The following is a 25,306-nucleotide window of genomic DNA, read 5'->3' as shown; positions in this document are numbered from 1 at the left end:
TTTTTTTTTTGGCTGCGAGGCATGGGGGATCTTAGCTCCCCGACCAGGGATCAAACCCCACACCCCCTGCATTGGAAGGGGGAGTCTTAATCACTGGACCACCAGGGAAGTCCCAACATATACATTTTTGATACCTCATTTCTGGAATGGCAGGGTAAGAACCTCTGACACTCCACTCCTCCATAAAAGCAACAAAAATCCTGGCAAAAACTATCAAAATCAACTTTTTCAGAACTCTGGAAATCAGTTAAAGGCTTGCAGCAATGTGAAGAGTGTTTATTAAAGAAAAACAGCTGAATCTTGTAAGAATAGCAACCACTGCAGTATTTCACCTTGCCCTAATTCTTGCTCACATTCTCCACCTCTGAAGTAGCCTTGTAAACTAATAGTCTTGCAACTACAGTAGCGATGAAAACAAGCAGCCTAGCAGCCACTCTAAGAAACATGGATTTGGAACTCTATAAAAGCACCTTCCTAAGGAACCGTCACTATCTGTCTGGCAACTTGAGTTCACTCTGTGTTAACACCTGCTTACCCACAGGGCATGTGTCACAGTCGATCTGCGGCAACTGTTTAACAATTTGGCTGCCTGGGCTGGCATTACCAGTTGAGGCTAACAATAGTCTGACCAAAAGACTTAAAAGGAAAAGCTGAAGAATGAGATGTTCACAGGGAGCTCTGAAAAGCTTCAATATATTCCTGGGAATCTAAAAGGCCATGCTCATATCTAGGGCTGTATATGCATGCCCAGGAGAGACCTAAGAAGGCTCTAAACTCTTATTTCTGGCTGACTCTGAGCCTCCATTTAAGGAGGAATTGAAGACATAGTACATACAGAAAACAAAGTGCAAAAGAGCAGATGTAAATCCTACCTTATCAGTAATTACAGTAAATTTCAATAGGTTAAACACTCCAATCAAATGGCAGAGATGGGCAGAATTGCTAAAAACCATAATCCAACTATAAGGTGTCTTTAAGAGATACTTTAGAGTCAAAGACACAAATAAGCTTAAAGTAAAAGGATGGAAAAAGAGGTACCCTGCAAACACCCAAAAGAGAGCTATCTATTTTATCAGACAAAATAGATTTTAAGAAAAAAATTGTCAGTAGAGACAAAGAAGGATATTTATAATGATAAAAAGGGTCAATCCATCAGGAAGACATAAACATTATAAATATATGTGCATCTAACAATATGCAAGTTTTCAATCTTTCTACATTAACTCTACATTTTGTTGTGACTGTCTTCTTTCTCTTTAATTTCATATGCAGTGAAATAGGTTTAAAAAAATCAACATCACTAGAAACTGCTAAGTCAGTGGTCTACAAGACACCCTTTATACAAATTAAAGTCAATAATGACATTTACAGTACCATAAAAATACTTATGTTTGACTGATTTTAAGAGCACACATTTTCCTCTGACACCCCCAAATCCCTCCAAAGAGCAAACCTCTGTCTTTTTCTTCTTCACTTTCAAAACTTTCTCTTCCATCATGTCGTGGGCTAGACGGAGAACTGTAACTCTCTGAAGATGTTTCTCCACAGGTGTCATGTCCAGATCCAATGTCCAAATTCACATCTAAAAATAACGTGATTTTTTAAAAATAGAATTGTTTAGTTAAATAAATTTCTGAATTGAACCATCAGAAATTAGTTACACCCTTAAATTTTTTTCCCCAAGTTTTTCTATAATTACATAAAAAGCTGGCCTCTGACCTAGGTAAAAATTCATTACTGAAGCACAATTTTATTTGAAAATAATTGACGACTGTTTTGGGGGGGACAAATGCATTCTTAAAACAAAGGCAGAGGAAAAAAATCAATATAACCGACTTTAAAAAATCAGAATTAAGATTCTTTGTAGGATCTGTCCAATATTAGCACATTGAGCCACTTAAGTCTATATATTTTAACTCCTCAGAGCATGTTGTAAAATTCTTTCTTTAAAAGAACTCAAAATTAGAACTGACTGCCAAAAATGCCTATTCAGTTAAAATTTCTATGCCTGAATATTTAAAAAGAGTAAATTGCTTCCCATCAGGTAGACTGAGTAACCCCTGAGTTCTAACCAGAAATGATGGACTGGGGAAAAACAAACAAAAAAAAAAAACCATTGGGATAGAGTGAGCCAAGATTTGCTCACTAAAACGCAGTGAAGACTTTGAAACTCTAAAGAGTAAGTTTCAGAAATGTAAAAAGAAGGGAAAAAAAAGGTAGCTATTTCTCAAAATGAATTTATGAAATGATTTTGTTTAGATTATATAGCTAGCAAATATTCTAACCACCAAACGTCATATATTAATTTGCAATTTTCAAAGAACTAAATACATAAATGTAAATCTATACTGAACATAATTTTCCCTTTCTGACAATCCAGGCGCTTCAGAATTGTGTAGAGTCTTTGGAATTTATATAATAAAAAAATATGTGATCCTTTGGAGTCAGAGGTGTGGCTGGAAGGTGAGGATGAAATAACTATGCCAAAGGCTATTCCACAAATTGCCCTTTTAAACAGAGAGATAAACTGTTTTATTTATCATGTCTCAAAGAGATTTTAAAAGCAAACACACTGCAAAAACACAGATGATGAACAGCACTGACTGCTTTGGGGAGAAGACAACACGGAGGGACGCAGTGAGGGATTTATTTTGTTCCCTTTTGTACCTTCAGAATTTTGAACCACATAAATGTATTTTACTCAAAATAGAAGTTAAATTTTAAATTAAAAATAAATAATACTTATTTTTAACTGAGTTATTTAAAATTTTCAGCTTCAGTATAGTACCTACATTTATGATATGTGTGATTGTCCTATTTAAAAAAATCTTAAATATATCTTAAGTTTACTGAATGCTTAAAAGTAATCACCTTCTTAAAGGTAATTCCTTAGTATTTCAAAGGGGAATTAATAAACAGAGGGTTTTCCCTTTAAGTTGGAGCCAGCAAACATCTGAGCTATACTAGACAATAAGACAAGTTGTACAAAGTATTGATATATATATTTATAGTCGTACTCTATAAATATAAATATATATGAATCAGTGACATATATAGAGAACAAAATAGACAGAAAAGGTTAATCTTGAATCAAAAATCCTGAGACTGTACTTTCATAATATTTGAAAATAAAGAAATAAAGGAATTAGAGCCTGAGATGTTATCAAAAGTTCTTATAGATAGCTAGTAGGAAGCCGTCACATAGCACAGGGAGATCAGCTCGGTGCTTGTGACCACCTAGAGGAGTGGGATAGGGAGGGTGGGAGGGAGACACAAGAGGGAGGGGATATGGGGATATATTTTTATGTATAGCTGATTGACTTTGTTATAAAGCAGAAACACACCACAGTAAAGCAATTATACTCCAATAAAGATGTTTTTTTTAAAAAAGTTTTTAATAACCTATACAGTGTATGTTTTCTTCTAACTTATTAGAATAGGGAAAAGGAACCACATTATTGAACACCTCTGTGCTTGATACTAGCTAAATGCTTTTCATGTTATCACATTTAAGTTTTACAGTCTGGTGAGGTAGATATTCTTCTTCTTTTACAAATTTAAGAAACTGGTGGAGTAAGGATTCAAACCCACATCTGTCTGAGATCAAAGTCCACACACTTCTCTGAAAATATGAAGCTAAAAGGGAAAGAACTGTTGCACAAGCTTTTTTGGCGTAGTTCCCAAATCATGTGAGAGACGAGAGAGAGTGATGTCATGAGGGTGGTATATATTTGACAGGAATTTCAACTATAGAATGACCTGATTTAGTGTGTGCTTTAGAAGACAGTGCAGAAAATAAACCAGAAGGAGGAAACAGACAGGGAGGCCTGGCAGAAGCTATTTCTAATCATCCACTGACAGGGAACTCTTGTCTTCCTTATTTTAGCTTCTCCCCCTCCTTTTAGCTGCCATCACCACAGGAAACCTCAAAGATACTGAAGTGTTACAATATACTCATAAACATGGTTTTTCCCCATGTCATTTTCCCCCCAAAGACAGCTCAGTTAATTAATTCAATGAGTGGGCCAGATGATTTTAGAGTCAAAATGCAACTATATTTCCTTATCAATATTAAATCTCTCTAAAGAAATAGCTAGTTTAAAAATATACTCCATTAAAAAAATGGATATATTCTGGTTATTTATGTTGCATCACAACTGAAGGTACTAACATTTGAATAAAATTTAAATTAAACAAGTCTTATTTGTAGGGTCAGCTACATGTGTTAGAAACACACATGGACAAACACTTTCCTAGAGGTCTGTGAGCTTTTACTCTTTTTTTAAAAATCTTTACTATGAGTGGTGAAGGTAAATGTAACACAGAAAAGTTACCAATGAACCAGCACAAGGGACATTTCTCAGTCAAATGAACATAAAATCTTTCACTTAAAAATAAAAGGACCTTTGGGCTTCCCTGGTGGAGCAGTGGTTGAGAGTCCGCCTGCCGATGCAGGGGACACGGGTTCGTGCCCCGGTCTGGGAAGATCCCACATGCCGCGGAGCGGCTGGGCCCGTGAGCCATGGCCGCTGAGCCTGCGCGTCCGGAGCCTGTGCTCCGCAACGGGAGAGGCCACAACAGTGAGAGGCCCGCGTACCGCAAAAATAAATAAATAAATAAATAAATAAAAGGACCTTAAAATAATGGTGGGTAGATGGAAACCACACAAACCTAGTACAACGAAAATCTGAGGGTCTGAATTCCCGGGAAGTCCCATAAAACTCCACAAAGGACAGTCATTAAAACATGAAAAAGTCAACAGGATTTTTACAGGTGACTTTACACAACGAGTACAGGCGTCCACGAGGGTGGAAAGACCCCGCAGGTCCCGCAGCCTCTGCTCTGGAGCAGGGATTGGCTGAGAAGGAAACAATCGAGGAGACTGCTGCTACCCGGGGAAGGAAAAGGTGCCAGAGTGTCACTGTGGCAAAGGAGAAATTTACCTCCGTGGCCGAATCAAATTTCCTGCACTAAACAATTCTGAAGTATTAATGGAGTCAATTTAGAAATCACTATTCACATTAACGCAGGAAAAAAGTGTTAGCAGGCTTTGACACAACAGCCTAATACCTACAATAATAGGTACCCTGCTAAATATATTTAGGTGACGTGTATTTGAAAGAAAAACACCCTTACCTTTCACAGAACCACCGTGGGCGTGCTGAGGAGCGGAGATTCGAATACCATTTATTCTACTATTCAATCTGTTGTCAGTTTTCTTAATTTTCTCCCTAAGCCGAAAGTATACATGTTACCCACATTGTTTATAAGAGTCCCTAGAGAACACACTAAGTACAGTATTAATAAAATTCCCCTCAAATTTTTTTTATAATTAAAAAAAAATGTTTAGTAAGGTACAATGTAAATCCAAGATTCACCCTTTAGTTTACAGGGCTGAGAATTTTGCCTCTCCAAACTGAATATAATATTTGACAATAGCTTTATTTTTATCACCTGCATGTGTTGATTATTTAGAACTGAAAAAATTAAGTCCAGAGTAAAAATATAAAGAAAACTAATGGAAAAATACTATTTATACTACATAAATTAAACATGCCCATTATCAAATGTTGTCTCTTCTTACCAATTTCTATTGCTGGAAAGATTAAATTGAACCTACTTTTCTATTTGTGGCTTTCCTTTCTTCTTATTTATTGAAGATAAACTTCGTTTTTCAGTTGAATGCTAGGGAAAAGAATAAAAAAAAAATCAGACTAAAGTGAGACCATACTCGTGTAGGTATCCTCTTATTCTGATAAAAAACATTAAAATAATGCAGTCCCAGCTGTATATTCTAACACGTTTTTATTTCCAACCTCTTTTTTGAAGTTACCTACTTGACCCACTAAAATCTGCATATTCTGACAAATACTTAATATTAATTATGAGTAAAATACCTATCTCGTATTTTGCTTTTAAAATGGATGTGTATTTTTTCTTCTTATCACAAAATGAAACACAACCAAGTAACCGGTATTTGCTATACGTTTACTAATATTCTCGTAAAGTTCAGGTTGGTAAAACTGCAACACACAGTTGCGTCAACTCTAAGAAGAAACGGTGCTAGCACTGAAGTAGTGGGAGAAAAAGTATAATCACAGAGACCTGAAACTCGGCCATTAAGGAAGTATGACTCCGATAACACACAATTTCTCAAAGTATGTTTTAATGCTTCAGTTCATAAAAACACGTTCCAGTAAAGGTAAACATTTGGATCTGAGTGTTGGCCAGTAATAAAAATCAATTTTCTAGAGAGAAGGTGGTTCTCTCCATAGCTGTACCAGTAAGTATCTCTCATGTATCTGTGGTGCCATGTTACCTAAACACACTTGAGAGCATTCTGTTCTCTGATTACACCAACTCCTAAAAACCAAGTATTTCCTAAGTACATTCAGGACTGCTGGTAAACTGGCCCAACAACTCATGAGGGAAGGTCCGTTTCAAAATTCACATCACCAATAAACAGCAAGACAGTGACTGAAATGTGAATAATTCAAAAGCAAAAAACCTGGCATAACAATGCATCCCTAGTGAAACATTTTAGGCATCACAATAAAATGTACTAATATTTTTGAGCAATACAAGTAATACAGGGCTTCCCACGTGGTGCAGTGGTTAAGAATCTGCCTGCCAGTGCAAGGGACAGGGGTTCGAACGCTGGTCCGGGAAGATCCCACACGCCATGGAGCAGCTAAGCCCACGTGCCACAACTACTGAGCCTGTGCTCTAGAACCCGTGAGCCACAACGACTGAGCACGCGTGCCACAACTACTAAAGCCCACACGCCTAGAGCCCGTGCTCTGCAACAAGAGAAGCCACCACAATGAGAAGCCCACGCACAGCAACAAAGAGTAGCCCCGGCTTGCCTCAGCTAGAGAAAGCCCACGCGCAGCAACAAAGACCCAACATAGCCAAAAATAAATAAATAAATAAAAATTAAAACAAAAAACAAAAAAACAAAGTAATACATATACACTTCTTCAGGTCACAGAGGAGCTTAGATCATGTACACCAATTAACTTTGAAGTCTTACATTCAAACATTCCTTCATTTCTTCTTACCAGATACACTATCTGACATAATAATGCTTAAAGAACTCGACTCTCATGCAGTGACAATGCTTGAACAGTATGGCACGAAGACAAAACAAAGCCCCCGTACCTGGTCAGCTAAGGCCACACAGTGCTCCGGGTGCTGAATGGTGGTGCAGGTTTGCTTCCTCCAATCCATGATTCCATTCTGTTCAGAATACTGCATGGTGAGCCCATCCAACGGAGAACAACTTGTACCAATAGTGCTACCAAAAGAAGAGTTCACGCAAGTATGAAACTCTGTCCTCAATCAGCTAACCTTCTCATCTCATAATGAAGAAGCTATACTAACCCTTTCTTCAGTGTATTCGTTTTTTATAGAAGGCCTAGCAACAGCTCTAAGGAAAAAAGTCTACTGTAAGAATAAACCAGTTCACACCTCTCTTACCTATTTAATAATTAATACCTGCCTCTGAGGAGGTTGACAACAGAGGCACAGCCTGTCTTTAGACTCATCCTGTACCACTCACAGCTGGGGCGTTAACCCCAATCTCAAGAGAACCACTATGTCCTGTGTGTGTCTAAGGCAAGTAAAGGGACAGGATAATGTGACTGAAAACCAAGAGAAACACACAACAGAAGGAGACTCAGAGAGAATCCAGAGAATGAAGTGATTGGACGTGGACTCTGAATTAACAGTGTTTCACACATCGGTCAAGGACTGCAAGACGACAGGATTTTGGAAGAATACTGGAATATAGAAAAAAAAGAACCAAATTTAAATTCTAGAACTGTACAGTAAACTGAAATTAAGAACTCAATGGATGGAAACGGATGAAAAAAATCACTGAAGAGGAAATTTCATCATGAGACAATAGACTGGAACACTGAGAGGAAAAGAATGTGGAAAACAAAAAAAAATTTGAGAGAACACCTAGGACATGGTGAAAAGTCTAACCTGTAAGCACCCCGAGCCTCAGAAGAGGGAGCAAGAGAACAGGCAGAAGCAATATGTGAAGAGAGAATGGCCTGGGCTTCTCTGAAACAGAACTGTATCAAACTTCAGACTTAGGAAAGCAGAACGCATTCAAAGAAAGCTACAAATGTATCACAGGAAACTGCTGAAAACCAGACAATGGGAAAATTCAAAAACACAGTCAGTTTGGAAAAGCACACTAACTTTCAAAGAGCAGCGATAAGATTGAAGAACAATGGACACCCCTAAAAGCAGAATCTGGCGATGACACAGTTGATTTGGGAGGTGATCCAGAAGTGGGAACAAGGAGTGGGGAGAATGAAACAGGAAAGGAGGAAAAACCAGCGTGTGGGTCCGTTAGCGAGGCTGCCGCTCTGAGCGACAGAAGCTCGAACCAGCTGGGACCTCCCAGAATTATCTCCCCAAAGGGCAGGAAGCTGGAGCTCCCCACCAGTTGAGGGTTGACCCGTGGGGCAAATTAACGTGCAGCTCTGAACTGGGCTGGCTCAAGGGCTGAGCAGGCTCATAGAATCAGCGCGGGCCCTGAGGCAGGAGGCGGACAGTCACAAGGCAGGGCCTGCGGAGGGACGGTCGCAGTGTGAGGGGGGTCAGAAGTCACATAAATGATTTTATGTGGCTTGCAGCAGAAATCAAACTGGGCTGAGAGGATATGATGTGAAGGACCAAGGGCACTAGACCGGAGACAGCGACACTGGAGCTTCCGAGCACTCACAGAAAGTAACTGCCAGCCTGGAGTCCTATGTCATATGAGCAAAAATGTCTTTCAAAACTGAAGGCAAAATAGACATTTTTTCCAGATAAAAACAAAGTGATTTCATTACTGGCAGATATGATGACAGGGAATTCTCAAGTGTTCTTCAGTTAGAAGGATGCTCAGGCACACTGGAAGGAATGAAGAACAGTGGAATGGTAAACACCTAAATGATTAATGCAAAAAGGTTGCATGAGGTTTAAAACAGAATTAAGATGCATGACAGCTACAGTTTATAAGCTGGGAGGAGGTAAGTGAAGTTACAGTGATCCAAGGTCCTCACGTGGGAAATGGTACAAGCACAAATATCAGACCTTCCTAAGTCAAAGATGTAGAATAAAACCTCTAGGTAACCATCAGAAGAATCGAAAAACAATGTATGGAAAACTATCAAGGCTAATAGAAGAGAAAAACAGAATTAAAAAAAAATCGCCCAAAAGCAAGAAAGGAGAACACAGGAAAGGTGAGACAAATAACAAGCAAACAGTAAACCGGCAGAATTATAGCCAAATACATCAGTAAGTAAACGTGATGGTGATTTAAAAACACACAAAGTCATTCATGTTTTAGGAACTAGATACCTACTTCACAAGGGGACTTTTTCCGGTATGTTTCTTGTGGATTATGGTGTGCTGTAACACATCTAGGGTGGAGGAAAAAAACAATTTATTATACCATATGCTTCTGCAAAATCCAAAAGGAAGACGCAACTAATGTATGTGACCATAACAGTGTTGACAGACCACGTAGAGCACGTCCAAGCATTTTTCACAATTCCTTAAAGAAACAATTTTTCAAAGACACAGTAATTTCCTTAAATATCCTCTCAAATATGTTCCACCTAATAGCAAAATCAATTTTGTCCAAGACTACGAAATTTGACGTGAGCATTACGCTGCAAAACCACACATTCAATTTCAGGCTCTTTTTTAACCATTAGAAAAAAAAGAAGTGTCTCAAATATCAAAAAACCACATGTTAATAAAACCAGCACCCATGTACCCACCTCCCAGATACCTCTGTATTTGCCTCTTTTTATTAGGAAAGGAAATATCCCAGAAACAACCAAAGGCCTCCCTCCATTCCATTCAGCTCCCTCCCTCCACAGAGGTTAACTAGTTGAAATAATCTAGTGCATGTTTTTATTTTAACTACCCCTGTATTCACAAACACACAGTGGTGCTACATGTTTGAATATACTATAAATACCCTTTATTTTAATTGCCACCTAGCATGAATGTACCACAATCTATTTATAACTTTATTAACATTTGAAACATTTGGGTTAACATCCAAGTACTTGCTGTTACCCATAAGCTGCTAGGAGAGCCTGAATCCCTGTCCCCTGAAGACACGGACGACAATTTTCATAGAAGCAGAACTGCTGGGGAGTAGCATTAATCACCTCCAACTTCACGAGAGTGTCAAATTTTTGTCCAAAATAGTTGTACCAATAGTTGTACCAATTTAAATTCCCATCAACAGTAGATGAGGATTCCCATTACTTCATATCTTTGATAATGTCAGACTTGAAAATGGTTTGCCAATCTGATGAGTGTGAACTAATCTCTCATTGTTCTTTTGTTTTTTAATTATTTTATTTATTTATTTTTGGCTGCATTGGGTCTTCGTTGCTGCGCGCGGGCTTTCTCTAGTTGCGGCGAGCGGGGGGCTACTCTTCGTTGCGGTGCACAGACTTCTCATTGCGGTGGCTTCTCTTGTTGCAGAGCATGGGCTCTAGGCACACGGGCTTCCGTAGTTGTGGCACACGGGCTCAGTGGTTGTGGCTCACGGGCTCTACAGCACAGGCTCAGTAGTTGTGGTGCACGGGCTCAGTTGCTCTGCGGCATGTGGGGTCTTTGTGGACCAGGGCTCGAACCCATGTCCCCTGCATTGGCAGGCGGATTCTTACCCACTGAGCCACCAGGGAAGCCCCTCTCATTGTTTTTAGTTTGCGCTTTCTGGACTACTCGTGAGGCTGAACCATTCAAGGTTCTTCTGTGAGAACTGCCTGTGTTTATCTTTCCCCATATTGTTGACCAGACTGATTTTCTCAATGATTTTTAAAAGAATCTATAGTCTGGATGTATAGTCTTTACACCTGTAAATATCCTGCAAATGTCCTCTGAATGGAAACCTTTTGTCACTTGTGAAGCTTTAATTTAGATTAGAAAGATCTCCACTATGGTCATGCTTTGTCCTGTCAAGAAAGCCTTCTCATCCCAGACTATTAATATTTAAAAATTTAAGTTTTACATTTTACATATTACATTAAGTTTATATATGTTGCAAATAATTTGTTATTCATTTGAAACTTTCTGTGCCCAACAGAAGTAGGGATCTAATTATATAACACTTTTTTTGACTGGAAAGCCAGCCAATACCATTTATTGCATATTCTTTCCCCACTTTTCTGTAAGGCCACCTGTCACATTCCAAGTTCCCATATGTCTGTTTCTCAGTTCCTTAATCTGTTCTAACGGTTTGTTTACCTATCCCTGTGACAATATCACGCAGAATGACTTATTCCAGTGAATCAGCGTTTACCTTCTTCTTGACTTGAAGCTTCTGAGCTGTCTTCTTTTAAGTGTTCTAATATCTTAGAAGTCTTCAGAGAGGATTGTAAGTTATCTGCGGGAAGTATTAAATACCATTAACTTTTAGGGAAAATTATAATAGTGAGAAAAACAAATATAATCATTACTCTTCTCCCACGGAGGATGAGAGTGGAGAGTTAATGGTAAAGAGAACACGTCTAGTAGTTAGGACTTTGAAGAAAGCTAGAGGACATAGCACAAAACCCTGGAATGTGAGTGGGGACCCTGAAGCACGGAGCCAGCTCTCCCCATAAAAGCCACAGGAGTGAAGCAAGCTGCTTCACATCTGCCTGCCCCCGTGTGCTCTTGTGCAAAATGAGGAGATGGACTAGATTAGTGCTTCTCAACTATCTGTGCTGTGTAAGGTTTTTCAGAATTTCCAGTTTGTGTGGATCGCTCCTTTTATGAAAGACAGTATAATGTGGCAACGTGAGATTACTCCCAGCATCTCCTCTCTGCTCCTGTTCTTCTACCATAGACCAGTGAGCAGCAATCATGGACCAGCACTGACCCACAGAACCCACTTTGATGCATTGGATTACGTGTCCATTAAAATACAGACCAGTAGGCTTCTGGAGGTCAACATTTTAAGTCATTCAGGAGTTTAACATTTGTTCTCTCAGCTGTCGGGATATGGAATATTGCTCTCTATTGTGGGGCAGGGGAAGTTAGAGCTGTCATTTCTTAAAAGAGTAAGTGCAAATGAACTTTGCCAATGATGTGTTCTTTGGTGAAATAATTTGAACATCCTGACCAGATTTTCCACAATCTCAAAACATGTCCCTTAATACACTATTTTGATTTCACAACAATTTGATATCTTAAAATCTACCAGCCTCTTTAGCATTGCTCATATAATTTAGATACTGCCAAACTCTCCAGACGGGTTTTCTGTTATTTATGTGTGTACTACTCACTTGGGTACATTTTCCTAGGCAGCCTGCTAAAATCTGAATTAAAAGTTTAACTTCATGCTTCAATGCTTTTTTAGAATTAGACAGATGCTATTTATAGATATTCATTAAAAACCACACTTGGTTCAAGTGGAAAGCACTGACTGTTAAATCTATTAACATCTCTAGAATGATCAGGATTCTCTTTTAAAAAAGCTATTGCCACTATTCAGACGTGAATTTAAACATGGAGTTGTTCATCTTGTCTTAGTCATGAAGAGTCGTTAATTCTAGTTGCTACTTTTTGTTTAAAATGTTTAAGGCATATATACATATACACAAATGATTAGAAAAACTAAAAGTTAACCCCTATGTTACAATAAATATCCACTCATACTATTTTTTTTTTACCTCTTTTTTTCCTCCCACTTTGAACTGAGGAAAAATGCATTTTCTTTCCCCTCTAGGTACAGGGAGACATGGCTTTGTTGAAAGCAGAAGGAAAGATTCAAAAAACAAGAAAAATACACAGCGACTTGCCGTAATGGCTGTGCTTAAAGTTAGCAGAAATTCTCCTAAAGCACACGTCGATGTTACTGGCAAAATATTTGTTAAAAAAGGCAGCTGAGATAGACGTCTATAAAGCTAAACTCAAGGCAGACCATGATGAATGCTGAAACACGCGGGCAAAACCAAACCACAGGAACATACGAGAAATCTAGGAAATCCTCATGAGGTGTTATTTCAGTTGGGTCCTGAAACAGGGGTGATTTTAACAGACTGTAACAAAAGAGGGGGTGCAGAACGAGACAAGACCCTGGGACAGGAAAAGGCAGGGTGTCCTGAGTGGCTGCCAAGCCCGCGGTGGCTGCCAAGCCCGCGGTGGCTGCCAAGCCCGCGAGCCCTGGGAGCCCGAGAGGTGAGAGGCGGCTCAAGGGGCTCACAGCAGGGCTTGAATTTCACAGCAAACGTTTAAGGTTCTAAATAGAGGATTAACAAATTGATCCCCGAGACAAGCCCAGGACAGGTTATAGTACAGTAAGAAACTAGAATCTGAGAGAAGTGAGGCTTTGCACAGTCTGTGCATGAAAAAAAGACCTAACTAACAATGGGATTGGTGAGGAGGGGTAAAAAGGATGATGTCCTTTGTCTGGCGTGACTTGGCCTTTAAATGACTGAATACAAAGAGGAAAGGTGAAAAGAGTAAGGCCAGAGTTTCCAGCCTGGGAGGCTGGGGAGGTCATTATGGGAACAGGGGCACATCACGAGAGGTTATCCATCATGCAAGCAGCACTGAAGCATCTCTACAACCTGTAAGCCAGATCTCTCAAGGAATTTGAGGATGCAGTATGCCCACGAGTTTGAGATACTTGGCCCTTGCCTTGGAATCAGTCTGTTTTGTGACGTTAGCTTTTTTTTTTAATTTTTTAATTTTTACTAGAGTATAGCTGATTTACAGTGTTGTGTTAGTTTCTGCTGTACAGCAAAGTGAATCAGTTATATATATACATACATCCACTCTTTTTTATATTCTTTTTGCATATAGGTCATTACTGTTTTGTCACATTAGCTGTTGTAAGTTATTTTCTTTAAAACTGCAGTATAAAATTCACTAAAAACTACAAATGTTTCTAATTTTGTATGCCACTATTCCTTGACCTTAACTAAAATGACAATCCCATACAAGATGGCATGGTAAAGCAAGAAATCCAAGCAAGAAAAAGGCCAAATTTCTACAGAGAAGCAAAGGGACACTTACTGAGGCTGTGTAGAGGGTCTGATGATATGGACTGAAAAAAGCTGTGTACTTTCTGATTCTGTAGAAAAGCTCGTGATGAAGTTGAAAATAGCTGCCTGCATATAAAAAGAAAAGACATTCATTAATTTCATGTACTACAAATCCATGAGATAGTTTAGATTGTAAACAAACCCAGTGGCAGTTTAATTCAGGTATAAAAAATTGTTTTCCTAAGGAAAAGAATATTATTTTCTAATGTATTTCCCATAAGAGGAAGTGAATAAAAGACTTATTTACAAGAATCTAATAAAACAGGCTTATTTTTAATTTTATATAATCTAGTGGTAACGCTTCAATTCTAACCAACTGTGTATTATTTCAGCCTTTTACCCAAGTGGTCCAATAGTCGCCTTTCTGCTCAGAAAAACAACTTCAGTTTCTTTACCCTTCTTCATAGGTGTTACTTTTCATCATTTGGGTGTACCATGAAGGCACCTTCCCACAGTCTGAAAGTAAGAGGTTGGGAAGTTCGGGATGCAGGAGTTCTGGAAACTACGAACGGAACGCAGCGGCCAAGTTAGTCACAAGTATTACTACAGACTAAGGTATGACTGATGATTCATCTCAATATGTATCATAACACAATTCTAAGCTGTTATCTTTAAAAAACAGCTTTCCTCATGTTTTATTAATGTCATTAAAAGATTCCAACTGGAGGTCTTCCCCACAAAAGGTTACTCTGCAGAAAGGGGCATAGTTACAGCACAGTTACTTGGGATCTGAATACCAGCTCAATCACTTAAAAGCTGAATCACCCTAAACAAATTATCTGGCCTTTCAGTTCCGATTTCTTCTTAGGGAATATACTAACATTCTTCAAGGTTATGACACTCAAATAGTATACGCATATTAAACTGTCACCCTGCTCAACATCCAAACCCCCTTCCATTACTTTTGAACATTTTAAATGCTCATTTAAAAATTTAATTCTTAATGTCTCCCCAAGGTTTTGGACCTATCTTTCAGATTAGTTATAAAATCATCAAAATACCCTATCAAGAGATGACCCCTATGGACCAAAGTTGCCTTGTGCATTAGACAAAATTGCTTCTTGGTTCTCAAATGTGGAGGCAAATATTCAGTAGGAATACAAAGGGAGGAAATGAAGAGATGGAAGAGAAATTGAGATACAAAGTATGGAGCTAATCTAAATTTCCAGGTCTGAACACATTTAATGTGTTCACATTAAATGTCTGAACACATTTAATCCTAAGGCTGAAGATTAAAATCCAAAGGCATCTACTGCCCAGTTACATTTACAAACCAAATTAACTGGTCAAAAGTACAGGCATATCCAGTATAGGAAAACCACACCTGAGATAAAGGCAGGGGCTTGGTTGGAATCAGCATACAGACTCAAGTCAGGGTTCATTGCTGCATAACCACAAGATGGCAGTTATACCCAACTAGAACCCAAAGTGGCTATAAACTACTCAAGCAATCAAATAAGAAAAACAGGATTACATTTTGACATAACAGAAGTCATCCAACCCCAAATGTACATTTCAGTGCCATACCTTCATTTTCCTAATTTACAGTGTACTTGGAAGTAAATGCAGTATGTCCTGTACCAATCCAATCTCCACTTCACTTATAAATTCATTACCTACCTCTTGCTTTCATTTCTCCCTCTCCTTTATAATTGCTACATTTCTTAAATGAATTACAGCAATACTAATCTAAAATTCACAAACTGAGAATAAGTGTCCTAAAATCCAGTTAATGGTGTTGAGACCACAGGCTAGCCATACAAAAGAATCAAAGATGTTTTTAAAAGGAAGTATTACGAAGAAAACATTTTAAAAATATAATTTTTGAAGAGAAAAAGTCTTTTCAAGCTGGACACAAAACCCTGAACCTGTAAGAGAAAAGACTGATAAATCCAACTACATAAAAATTTAAACCTTTTGCATGGTCAAGAAATAATGACAAACAGTGCTCCTTTCTTTTACCTAACAAATAACTCTTATAAATTAGTAATCAATAAAAAAGTGAAAGGGACTGAAAAATTCAGTCAGAGGAAAGTACAGATGGCCACTCAAATACAGAGTAAAATGAGATACAGTCTTCCTTTTTTAGAGACTGGCAAAGATGAGAAGCTGAGGGTATTTCTGTCGGCTGAGGTGTGGAGGAGACGCAAAAACAAGGCTTCTGAGGGTATAAAGTGCTGCTGCCCGCTGAGAAGGAACCAGGAAGTACCGCATGTTAAAAAATGCACACTGTGCTTCTGACCAAAAATTCCAATTCCACGCATTTCTCTTACAGAGAAGTGTGTTAAGAAACATGTATGTGGACAGTCACTGTAATATTCTTGCAGCGTTAAAATATTTAGGAAGAACCAAAACAGCCATAAAATACACTGATTAGTTTAATTATGGTACAGCTAAAAATGGAACATTATGTAGCAAATAAACACTGAGGCAGCCATCTTTTCACATGTACTGATGCTTTACCACGTCCACTATATTTAATGAAAAGACTAAGGGGCAAAAACGTGTGCAAAGGAGAGTTCATTTGTGCAAAGGAAATACACACAAATAAACAAAGTCAGGGATGTGTACATGCACAGAAAATTTTTGGAAAGGTATGGAAGGTTTTAATGAAGGCCACTTCTAGTGCCTAGACTTGAAGAAAGGGATATTAGGGACTTTTCACATTACACCTTCCTTTGCATTCTCCACAAATAGCTTGAATAACATCTTTATAGTGAAAAAGCTATCCACACACACACACACAGGATCGTATGAGGAGAACCCTAAAAGCTATAACAAGGAGTCCAACACATACTTTTTTTTTTTTTTTTTTGTGGTACGCGGGCCTCTCACTGCTGTGGCCTCTCCCGTTGCGGAGCACAGGCTCCGGACGCGCAGGCTCAGTGGCCATGGCTCACAGGCCCACTCCGCGGCATGTGGGATCTTCCCGGACCGGGGAACGAACCCGCGTCCCCTGCATCGGCAGGCGGACTCTCAACCACTGCGCCACCAGGGAAGCCCCAACACATACTTCTTAATTGTGGTGTTGGCCAAGAGCCAAGTTTCTGAAAGTGGCTCCTTGCGGAAGTATTCTTTTCCCTCTGAAAACCTCAAACTTACAGAGAAGTTGCAAATAAAGAGAATTTTCTTTCTAAACCATAAATAACCGACCTCTGCTGCCCCAACCCCGGGTGAAACGTAAGTATTCCTACAAAGACATTCTCCTACAATCAAAATCGGGACACTAACACTGATAAATTGTGGCCTCCTAACCCCCATCTGCCCTTTAAATTTTGCCAATTGGTCCCAAAGTATCCTTTTTACCACGAAGACCCGGTTCAGATCCTGCGCTGCATCCAGCTAGCCGTGCTATCTTCTCAGCCCTCCCTCGACTGTCCTGGCTTTAAGAGGACAGCGCAGATGTTCCGTGGAATGGTCACAATTTGGGTTTGTCTGCTGTCTCCCCGAGATTAGGTTCACTGCAGGAACATCACAGGAGCGAGGCAGTGCTCCTTCGTTGCCGCCTACTGTGTGGTAGGCGGTCCTGAGTCAAGTTCACTGTCCTGGATCCAAGTAGCATCTGTCAGACTTCTCCACCCAGAGTTACTCTCCCTCCTTTAGAAGTAATAAGCACTGGGAAATGACTTTGACAATGTAAATGTCCTAGTCCTCAAACGTTCAATCTATTCGTTTATTACTTATTTCAACATGGACCCATGGTTTCCTATTTTATTCAACGTTACTGTTCTTATTTATTTTGATGTTCAATTTGCTCCAGATTTGACCACTAGGAGCCCCTTCAAGCTGGCCTTTGTCCTTGTGACCAAGCCAAACATTCCCTGAGCGCTTCCCTGCTCTCTGGCACAACGGGCTCATCTTGTATTTTTCCTCCTCCAGCCCTGCAATCAGCTTCTCCTCCAAGGAGCCCTAGCTCTGTTCAGTGGAGAACGGAGTTACAAGTCAAGCTCTGGACACCAGGGATGCCCACCGCTACTGGGGTGTGGCTGCTTCCAGACCCTTTCAATGACCAGAGCCAGGGAACACACGTGTACACACACAACCATATTTATTTCTGTATCTACCTATATATACTGAAAATCATGAGTCTGCACAGATATCTTTAATTTCATTCTGGTTTTCTCCTTTCCATACCATAACTCTCTTCTCCAACAGAGAAACTTGCTTCTCATGATTCTTAATATACACCCTAACTAGGCCCATGCCCCTGTAGTAAGCTCATCTGTCTCCCACTGTCACTGCTTCTCCCTTCGGAGCCCTGCGCGTACACCCTCCTGACCCCATCTGGGCCCCACGCCCTGCCAGGCCACCTGTCACGTGTGCACCCTCTGGAACATTAGGCCAGGCCTCCCACCACCATCACCCGGGGGCGAATGACTTCCCTCCCCAGAGGCTGTCACAAAGCGCAGACACCAGGCTCGCGCTGCCACCCCCCACCCCCGTACCACAGCTGCACAAGCCCCTCCTGAGCCACCTGTACGTGCGGGGGCCTGAGAGCTCGCCACCCTCTAAGGCGTGCTCTGCGGACCCCGCGCCCCCAGCAGCCTAGAATCCCAGCACTGCGCCCACCCCAGTACTGTGGGGCACGACTCTGCCCTTTAACAGGCTCCCTAGGGATGTACACGCCCACCGATGCTTGAGCAGCAGCACAGGGGACTCTTCCTCACCCAACCCCACCCCATCTCAGCCCTGGAATGCTCTCTGTGCCCACCCCCAAGAGACCCAGCCCCTCCCACTTCTCCTCGTCCTTCTCTGGACCCTCCCACTGTGCCCTCTGGGACGCCCGCCCTCAGTGAACGGGCTGGTGCCTTCTGACTCTGAAGTCCTGCCGGCCCGCCCGCTTTCCTCACGGCCCATCGTGCTCGTGCTCGTAGGGGGGCTTCGAGTCGGACCCTCCCGCTCTCTGCTCCGCTGCCTTTTCCCAGTCACTCCCTCCATCTCCTCTCTGGTTTCCCTCATTTGCTTCCAAATCACACCCTAAATCTTGTCATACAATGAAAATACCCTCCCTCCCGGATTTCTGCTTCTGTCCCCAGCCCCACCCCATCCTGAGAATACTCAGGGGGCCTCGGGGGCAGCAGGAGGGTCACTGCATGAAAAGGCTCGCACCTCTGCCTCAGCAAGTCTTCCTCCCAGCTGGGGCCGCTTAGCTTCAGAGGGCAGATCAGTCTCACCTAAGCCCCGACTCTAAGCCACATACGCGCCAACACTGCTTTCACTATTTTACTTACTAATAACTGCAAGTTTCCAGTGTAACAGCATTTGTTTCCTTGGCCGTCATCCCTTAGTTTCTCTCTCCTAAAGGGGGGGCCCTCAGAGAGGGATGAGCGCCAACAATGACCGAAACCACACTGCAAACCTCGGCCACCCTTCACTTTCCCACCCATCAGCCTAACCTTACTCAGCAGCTTAGATCCAAAACCATCTCCAAAGCTGAGCTCTTGGACAAGGGCCTCTTTCAATAAGCATTTTATGGTGAAAATAAGAGGTTTCACTGAGTATTTGCATACTTTAGAAACGATTTTTATGATAACAGACAGCTGAAAAGTACAATGATATGAGAAATTCGTTTGGTGTCTACTACTAGCCTAGATCTAAATAACACAAGGATTAAAAAGTCCATTCTGAAAAGTACTCCAGAGGAGGAATCTCTGTGATCTCCCCTAGAACTCCAGCCTCAGCCCCGGGACGGCCGTGGCCCAGCCTGGGAGGCTGCCGGGCAGGTGCCAGTAAACCGTTACCTCAGGATGGGCTCCAGGTCAGGGTGCCGCCGTTCTTCCCTCTTCAGTGAGCCCTGATTCAGGGCTCTTAAGATGGTCTTGTCAAAAGTCTCCGAGGACAACTCCTTTGGAAGCTAGGAAAGAAAAACCGCACGACCGACGTTAAGTTTCTCACTTACTGGCAAATATGTCACACACCAGAGGCACAAAAGGAAGATGAATGCCTCCTACTCAGAAATCATCCCCAAGCAGTTCCTTTTCTAGATCTTCCCCAAAAGCGGCACTGCACAGGGCACCACGGGGTCCCGAGGGAACGGGAGGGGCCCAGGGTGCCGGCAGCGCTAAGCCTGCTCTGGGCCCGCCGGCACTCCCCTCCCATCCCAGGACACCACACCAAGGTTCTTTAGTGAAGTGGAGCCTTTCGCAGGGCAGGGAGTATTATTTTTATCCTCAAATAGTATTCTGAAAACCGTGATCTCTGCCTTTATAGTTATCACTTTTGTGCCTTCTGTATCACGTGTGAACCTCAGGCCATGTCAGACTGTCAACGCGACACACCAAATAAAGACCTGGGTGTGAAAGATGGGGTGAAAACTCAGAATCTTACATAAAAAGATTAATTGGAGGTTTAGTAACCTTTTCCTCAGTGTGATGGAGGTGGCCTCAGAGCCATGTACGAGAAATCACAAAAAAATCATCACTTGACCAAGAAAATTTTTGTTTGCTTGTTTGTTTTTTGCGGTATGCAGGTCTCTCACTGCCTTGGCCTCTGCCATTGCGGAGCACAGGCTCCAGATGCGCAGGCTCAGCGGCCATGGCTCACGGGCCCAGCCGCTCCGCGGCATGTGGGATCCTCCCGGACCAGGGCACAAACCCGTGTCCCCTGCATCAGCAGGCGGACTCCCCACCACTTGCGCCACCAGGGAAGCCCCCAAGAAAATTTTTTAATTAAATAAAATGACTTAAAACTTTGTTTTTATTAACTAGTTTACCTATTAAAATGCCTAATAAATTGATCCCTTATAAAACTAATTTTCCAAGTCTTTCAAGAAGTCGAAGTTTTACATTTGACTTTTGATAACTAGTCTTTGCAATTAACTCATGAACTGCAGGCACTTTCACTAAAATTAAGAATAGAACCATTAACACATTTATCTAACGTGCCACGGGAATATAACAATCTATACAAATTTGTGAGTTTACATATTAATTTTTAATTGGAGAACCCAAAGTAAGTATTCTTCTGACAAATAAGCATTCTGAGTCAACAATTCAGAAATGGAAAATTTAACAAAGGTAGCGTAAGTATTACTATTTTAGGCACAGTAAGACTATGGAATCAAGATGTTATAACAGAATGAAGCTCTTCCTGGCCCTTTTATTAACGTGGTAAGGTCAAACGCTCTGCTGGCATTCCACACACCCACTGTGTAAATCACGTCCTCAGACCACTAACAGGAAGAAACACGTTCTGGACCTACACATTTTTCCAAACAAGGAAATGACCATTCATTTCAGTATTTATACTTTGATGTTATCATTTTAATACAGATTTAGAACATTAGGCATATATCACATTGCCCATTTTAAACACAATTTCTCCTGAATATCTGTACACAGCCAAAACCAGCTTCAGTGGAGAAGCTTATTTCAACTACCGAATGACTGATGGCTCTTCTAAACACAGGAAGGTGAGAATATATTCGTTTTCACCTGGTCAGTGACTGCTCACGTGACTGGGCAGAGTGCGGATATGCAGCCATCAGTATTTGCAAACTGATTTATTTTCAAGTGCTTTTATCTTCAATATCCAGGGACTACTTCCAGTCCTAGAGAAAGGCATATTCGCTAAAAATACATGTCTCTTCTATACAAGTCACTCGAACTTTCTCACCTGCCTGGTCTTTGTTCCAGCATACCCAGTCCCCCACCTCCAGGGCCCCGGCTCAGCCACAGCACAAGCTCAGCATGCTGGAAGGCATTCACACCTCGGTACAAGTTTTTCTTTAAAAACACTGAGGCCTGACGGATAAGCATCTACAAAATCTCATTACAATTTGGTTTTTGCAACTCTCCCCATTAATCCATTCATTCATTGAGTCAACATATAGTTCAAACTCCGACCCCATCCTAAGTACTGTTTCTGGCACTGTGGATACAGCAGTGAGGATGAAACAAGAACCCTGCCTTCACGGAGCTTCCTTTCTGGCAAGGAGAAACAACACAGGTGCCAGACACAGCTGTCAAGGAGCAGCAGGGGAAGGAGGCCAGGATGTGGAGGACAGAGGCTGCTACGGATATGGAAAAAAGGATTGGAAGGCACTGGCTTCAAACTCGCTACAGCAAACTCACTGACCTTCCTCACTATGGCAAACTTTAGGTGCAGTTCAACAGCCTCCACAGAAGTTAAAGACTGTCAGTATGTACAGGTGGTCAAGCGGACAGCTTATGTAGATGATTTTAAAAGGAAGATGAAAAGGAAAAGAGACATATGGTAAACTTGAGAGGATATTTCATAATTGGCAATTCATTCCTAGAAGTATGCTAGTTGCCAATTATTTCATACAACCTGATAAGGCATTGGTCCTATGGAAAAAACACTATATTCAGATGTTGGCTAAGCAGGGGGACCATTAATTATTGTGATTTTGAAGAGCAAATTATTTATTTCGGGCTGCATTTTTTTTAAAAAAACACCTAAGCCTTTAGAGAAATTCTGTGACTGAAAAATGAAATCTGTCAAGACAAAGAGTAGATAAAGTTTAGGGAAACCCAGAGGAGAGACCCTGTCGGGCGCCAGGTGCAGAGCCACCAACGATATACATCTCAGCAAGGAGCCAGGAATAAGGTTCCCCCCCACCTTTTTTTTTTTTTTTAATGTGGAAAACCATCAATTCCTTATATTGGTAATGTAAGGTAACAAAATCTATGTTTAAAATAACATGACATTTTCTACAGGAATGTTCATGAAGAGTTGTAAGCCAGCCTCTATACACACGCTTTAATTTTCCTGGTGTTTGTTTTGGTACTAAGGTTTTTGGATTCTGTGTACCAGCGGTCCCCAACCTTTTTGGCACCAGGGACCGGTCTCGTGGAAGACCATTCTTCCATGGACCGGGGCGGGGGGTGGTGGGATGGGATGGTTCAGGCAGTGATGCCAGCGATGGGGCGCGACAGGGAGCGTCAGGGGAAGCTTTGCTCACCGCCACTCACCTCCTGCTGCGCGGCCAGTTCCCAACAGGCCGAGGACCGCTACCTGCCCGCTGCCCGGGGGTTGGGGACCCCTGCTGTATATCACGTAAAAATCATTTTAACAACAAAATCTACACTTTTACCTTCAGGAGAAATTCCTGTAGTTCTTGGTGGGTTTTTGTTACTGTTGTGACTGAAAGATCAGACCAATTTACCTGATTTAAAAAAAAAAAAACCACGTTATACAGTTATTTCTTAGGCAGGAACTGACTGGAAAAAAGCCATGTGTAAAACAAATGACCTTACTTTAACTTTATCAAGATTAACAATTAGAAATATAAAGTTCATCTGATATTGTCATAATTTCTTCAAAACTGTTAAAATTAACTGTGTATTGACATTCTACTTAAAAAATTTTAATAACTCCTTTCAAAGCACATGGTTTTCAAAACAAGCTGTCTTCTAAAAATGTGACTATACTTTAGTAATTTTTCAGAAAGGGAAATGTCTTACGTTCCTTTTGGTGACATTGTAGGGACTCTAGAATGACACTTCGACAGCACAGATCTATGCCCCAAGAAAAAAGAAAAACTCGATCTCCTGGAACTTATTAAATATACATTCTTAAGAGAAATACCAAGTTTACTGCCCTTGTTTGGTAGTACTGTATTGCATTTTTATGGGGACTTATGGTTTATGAAAAGATTTCATCTTTATCTTAATGCTTTACAATCCTATTAACGTAGATGAGGCAGATATGACTACTTCCGTTTTCAGATGGAGAAACTGAAACTCAAAAAGGTTAACTTACTTAGATTCAACTCTAGGTAAGCAGAAGAGCCAGAACTAAAATCTATTACCCACCTACTTCTTGGATACCTTTAACCCAGTGGACTCGATGGTAGCCCACTAATAATTTCTACGTCACAATTATTTGAGCTGAGTGAATACTTGAACTATGCTAATACATAAGCCTTACCAACCAATCATGCCACAATTAACCAGATACTTAAGCATACAAAATTTTATCTAGCAACCCTCAAACAAATATCCTTATTAACTGGCACATCTTTTAAATGATTTTTAATTATTCAAATGTTTGCTGAGCAGCTACTTGTGTCAGACACTGCTCTTATGAAAGGATACAGGAGTGGACAAGACAGTGAAGCCTCTGCTGGCTGAGGTCAGAGTCTAGTGCAGGAGTCAGATTAGAGCCAATGAATGTACAAGGAGTTCCATCAGCGATCAGTGCTCCAAAGAAAACGAGCTGGGCATGCAGCAGGAGCTGGGAGAAGCACGTCAGAGGGGTGCCAAGAAAAGCCTCAGAGTAGGGGCCGTCGAGCCTGTGTGTGAGCTGAAGGGACGTCAGCTGTGCCAGGGTCTGGGGGAATATCGTTCCAGAGCCAGAGGACAACGAAGGCCTTAAGGAAGGAATGTGCTTAGAGCTCCAGCAACAAAAGGAGAGCTGGTCTAACTGAATGAAGAGAGCAGGGGGACTTGTGTTAAATGTTACAAAACGTAGGTGAAACATGGAGATAAGGACTTAAAATTTGAAAACTGAGGCTATTTCTCACAGGAGAAGGCAGAAGCCAGAGTCCTGACCCTCCAACTAAGGTACTAAGCAAGTCAGATATGGCGAGATGCAGAGGATGAAGATTCCTGCTCTCTATGAGATGACAGCCTTCTGGAAAGAAAAATCATGTAACCCCAAGTAAGAATCTGGGAAAGGGATGATGCTGGTACACCTGGGATGAACGAAAAAACGTTCTGCTGGAGGATCAGAAATGACTTTGCGAGACAAGTACAGCTGAAGTTGGGCAAGCAACACCTTTGGGTAGGAAGTGAAGTGAGGACGCACAGAAACACAACGTCCTTCCATGTGGCTTCAAGGCGTGGGCAGTCCCACGTCAGAAGAAAGGGCTTGACAGCGAAGCCCGAGCAGGGAGGAAGGCAGACGTGGACTCGGAATGCACATCACAGTCAACAGGCAAAAAGGAGCCATGGGGACTAACAGAGCTGGGCTCTGCAGTTAATCAGAAAGCTGTGTGAAGGCCAGAATGACAGCAGGGCAATTAGAGATAAGAAAAGCCAACAAAGGCCAGAAAATAAAAGCCTTGGAGAAAGAAGAGGAGGAGAAAAATACCAGGAAAAGACAATGCCTGTGATCTTGATTTTTAAAAATACTGGTGAATGTTTACTTTCACTTTTTAAAGATATATCTTACACCTTAAATCTAAGGCTCTTATTTCTTTTTAATAAAACTGTCAGAGTAACTTTAATGTGATACAATTTTTAACACTTGGCAAACCATGCAGTCTATACTGAAAACAGTACATT

The 25,306-nt window shown here is 41.1% G+C and overlaps 1 protein-coding gene across 2 annotated transcripts in view; it reads right to left on the bottom strand.

The window, feature by feature from the left end:
* ZCCHC2 (zinc finger CCHC-type containing 2) overlaps positions 1-25,306 on the bottom strand; it is a gene marked incomplete at its 5' end in the record, with an annotated part of 52,408 nt that overhangs the window by 10,719 nt on the left and 16,383 nt on the right. For both annotated transcript variants that reach the window (XM_081253034.1, XM_081253033.1), the window contains 9 exons: positions 1,454-1,582; positions 5,137-5,231; positions 5,621-5,685; positions 7,162-7,297; positions 9,365-9,422; positions 11,327-11,410; positions 14,029-14,123; positions 19,799-19,911; positions 23,113-23,184. In XM_081253034.1, the coding sequence (XP_081109160.1) occupies positions 1,454-1,582; positions 5,137-5,231; positions 5,621-5,685; positions 7,162-7,297; positions 9,365-9,422; positions 11,327-11,410; positions 14,029-14,123; positions 19,799-19,911; positions 23,113-23,184 (847 nt within the window). The remainder of the gene's footprint in view (positions 1-1,453; positions 1,583-5,136; positions 5,232-5,620; positions 5,686-7,161; positions 7,298-9,364; positions 9,423-11,326; positions 11,411-14,028; positions 14,124-19,798; positions 19,912-23,112; positions 23,185-25,306) is intronic.

Source organism: Mesoplodon bidens (assembly GCF_964165515.1).
Source record: "Mesoplodon bidens genome assembly, chromosome: 13".
Taxonomy (NCBI): domain Eukaryota; kingdom Metazoa; phylum Chordata; class Mammalia; order Artiodactyla; family Ziphiidae; genus Mesoplodon; species Mesoplodon bidens.
This window is presented reverse-complemented; position numbering and strand designations above follow the sequence as displayed.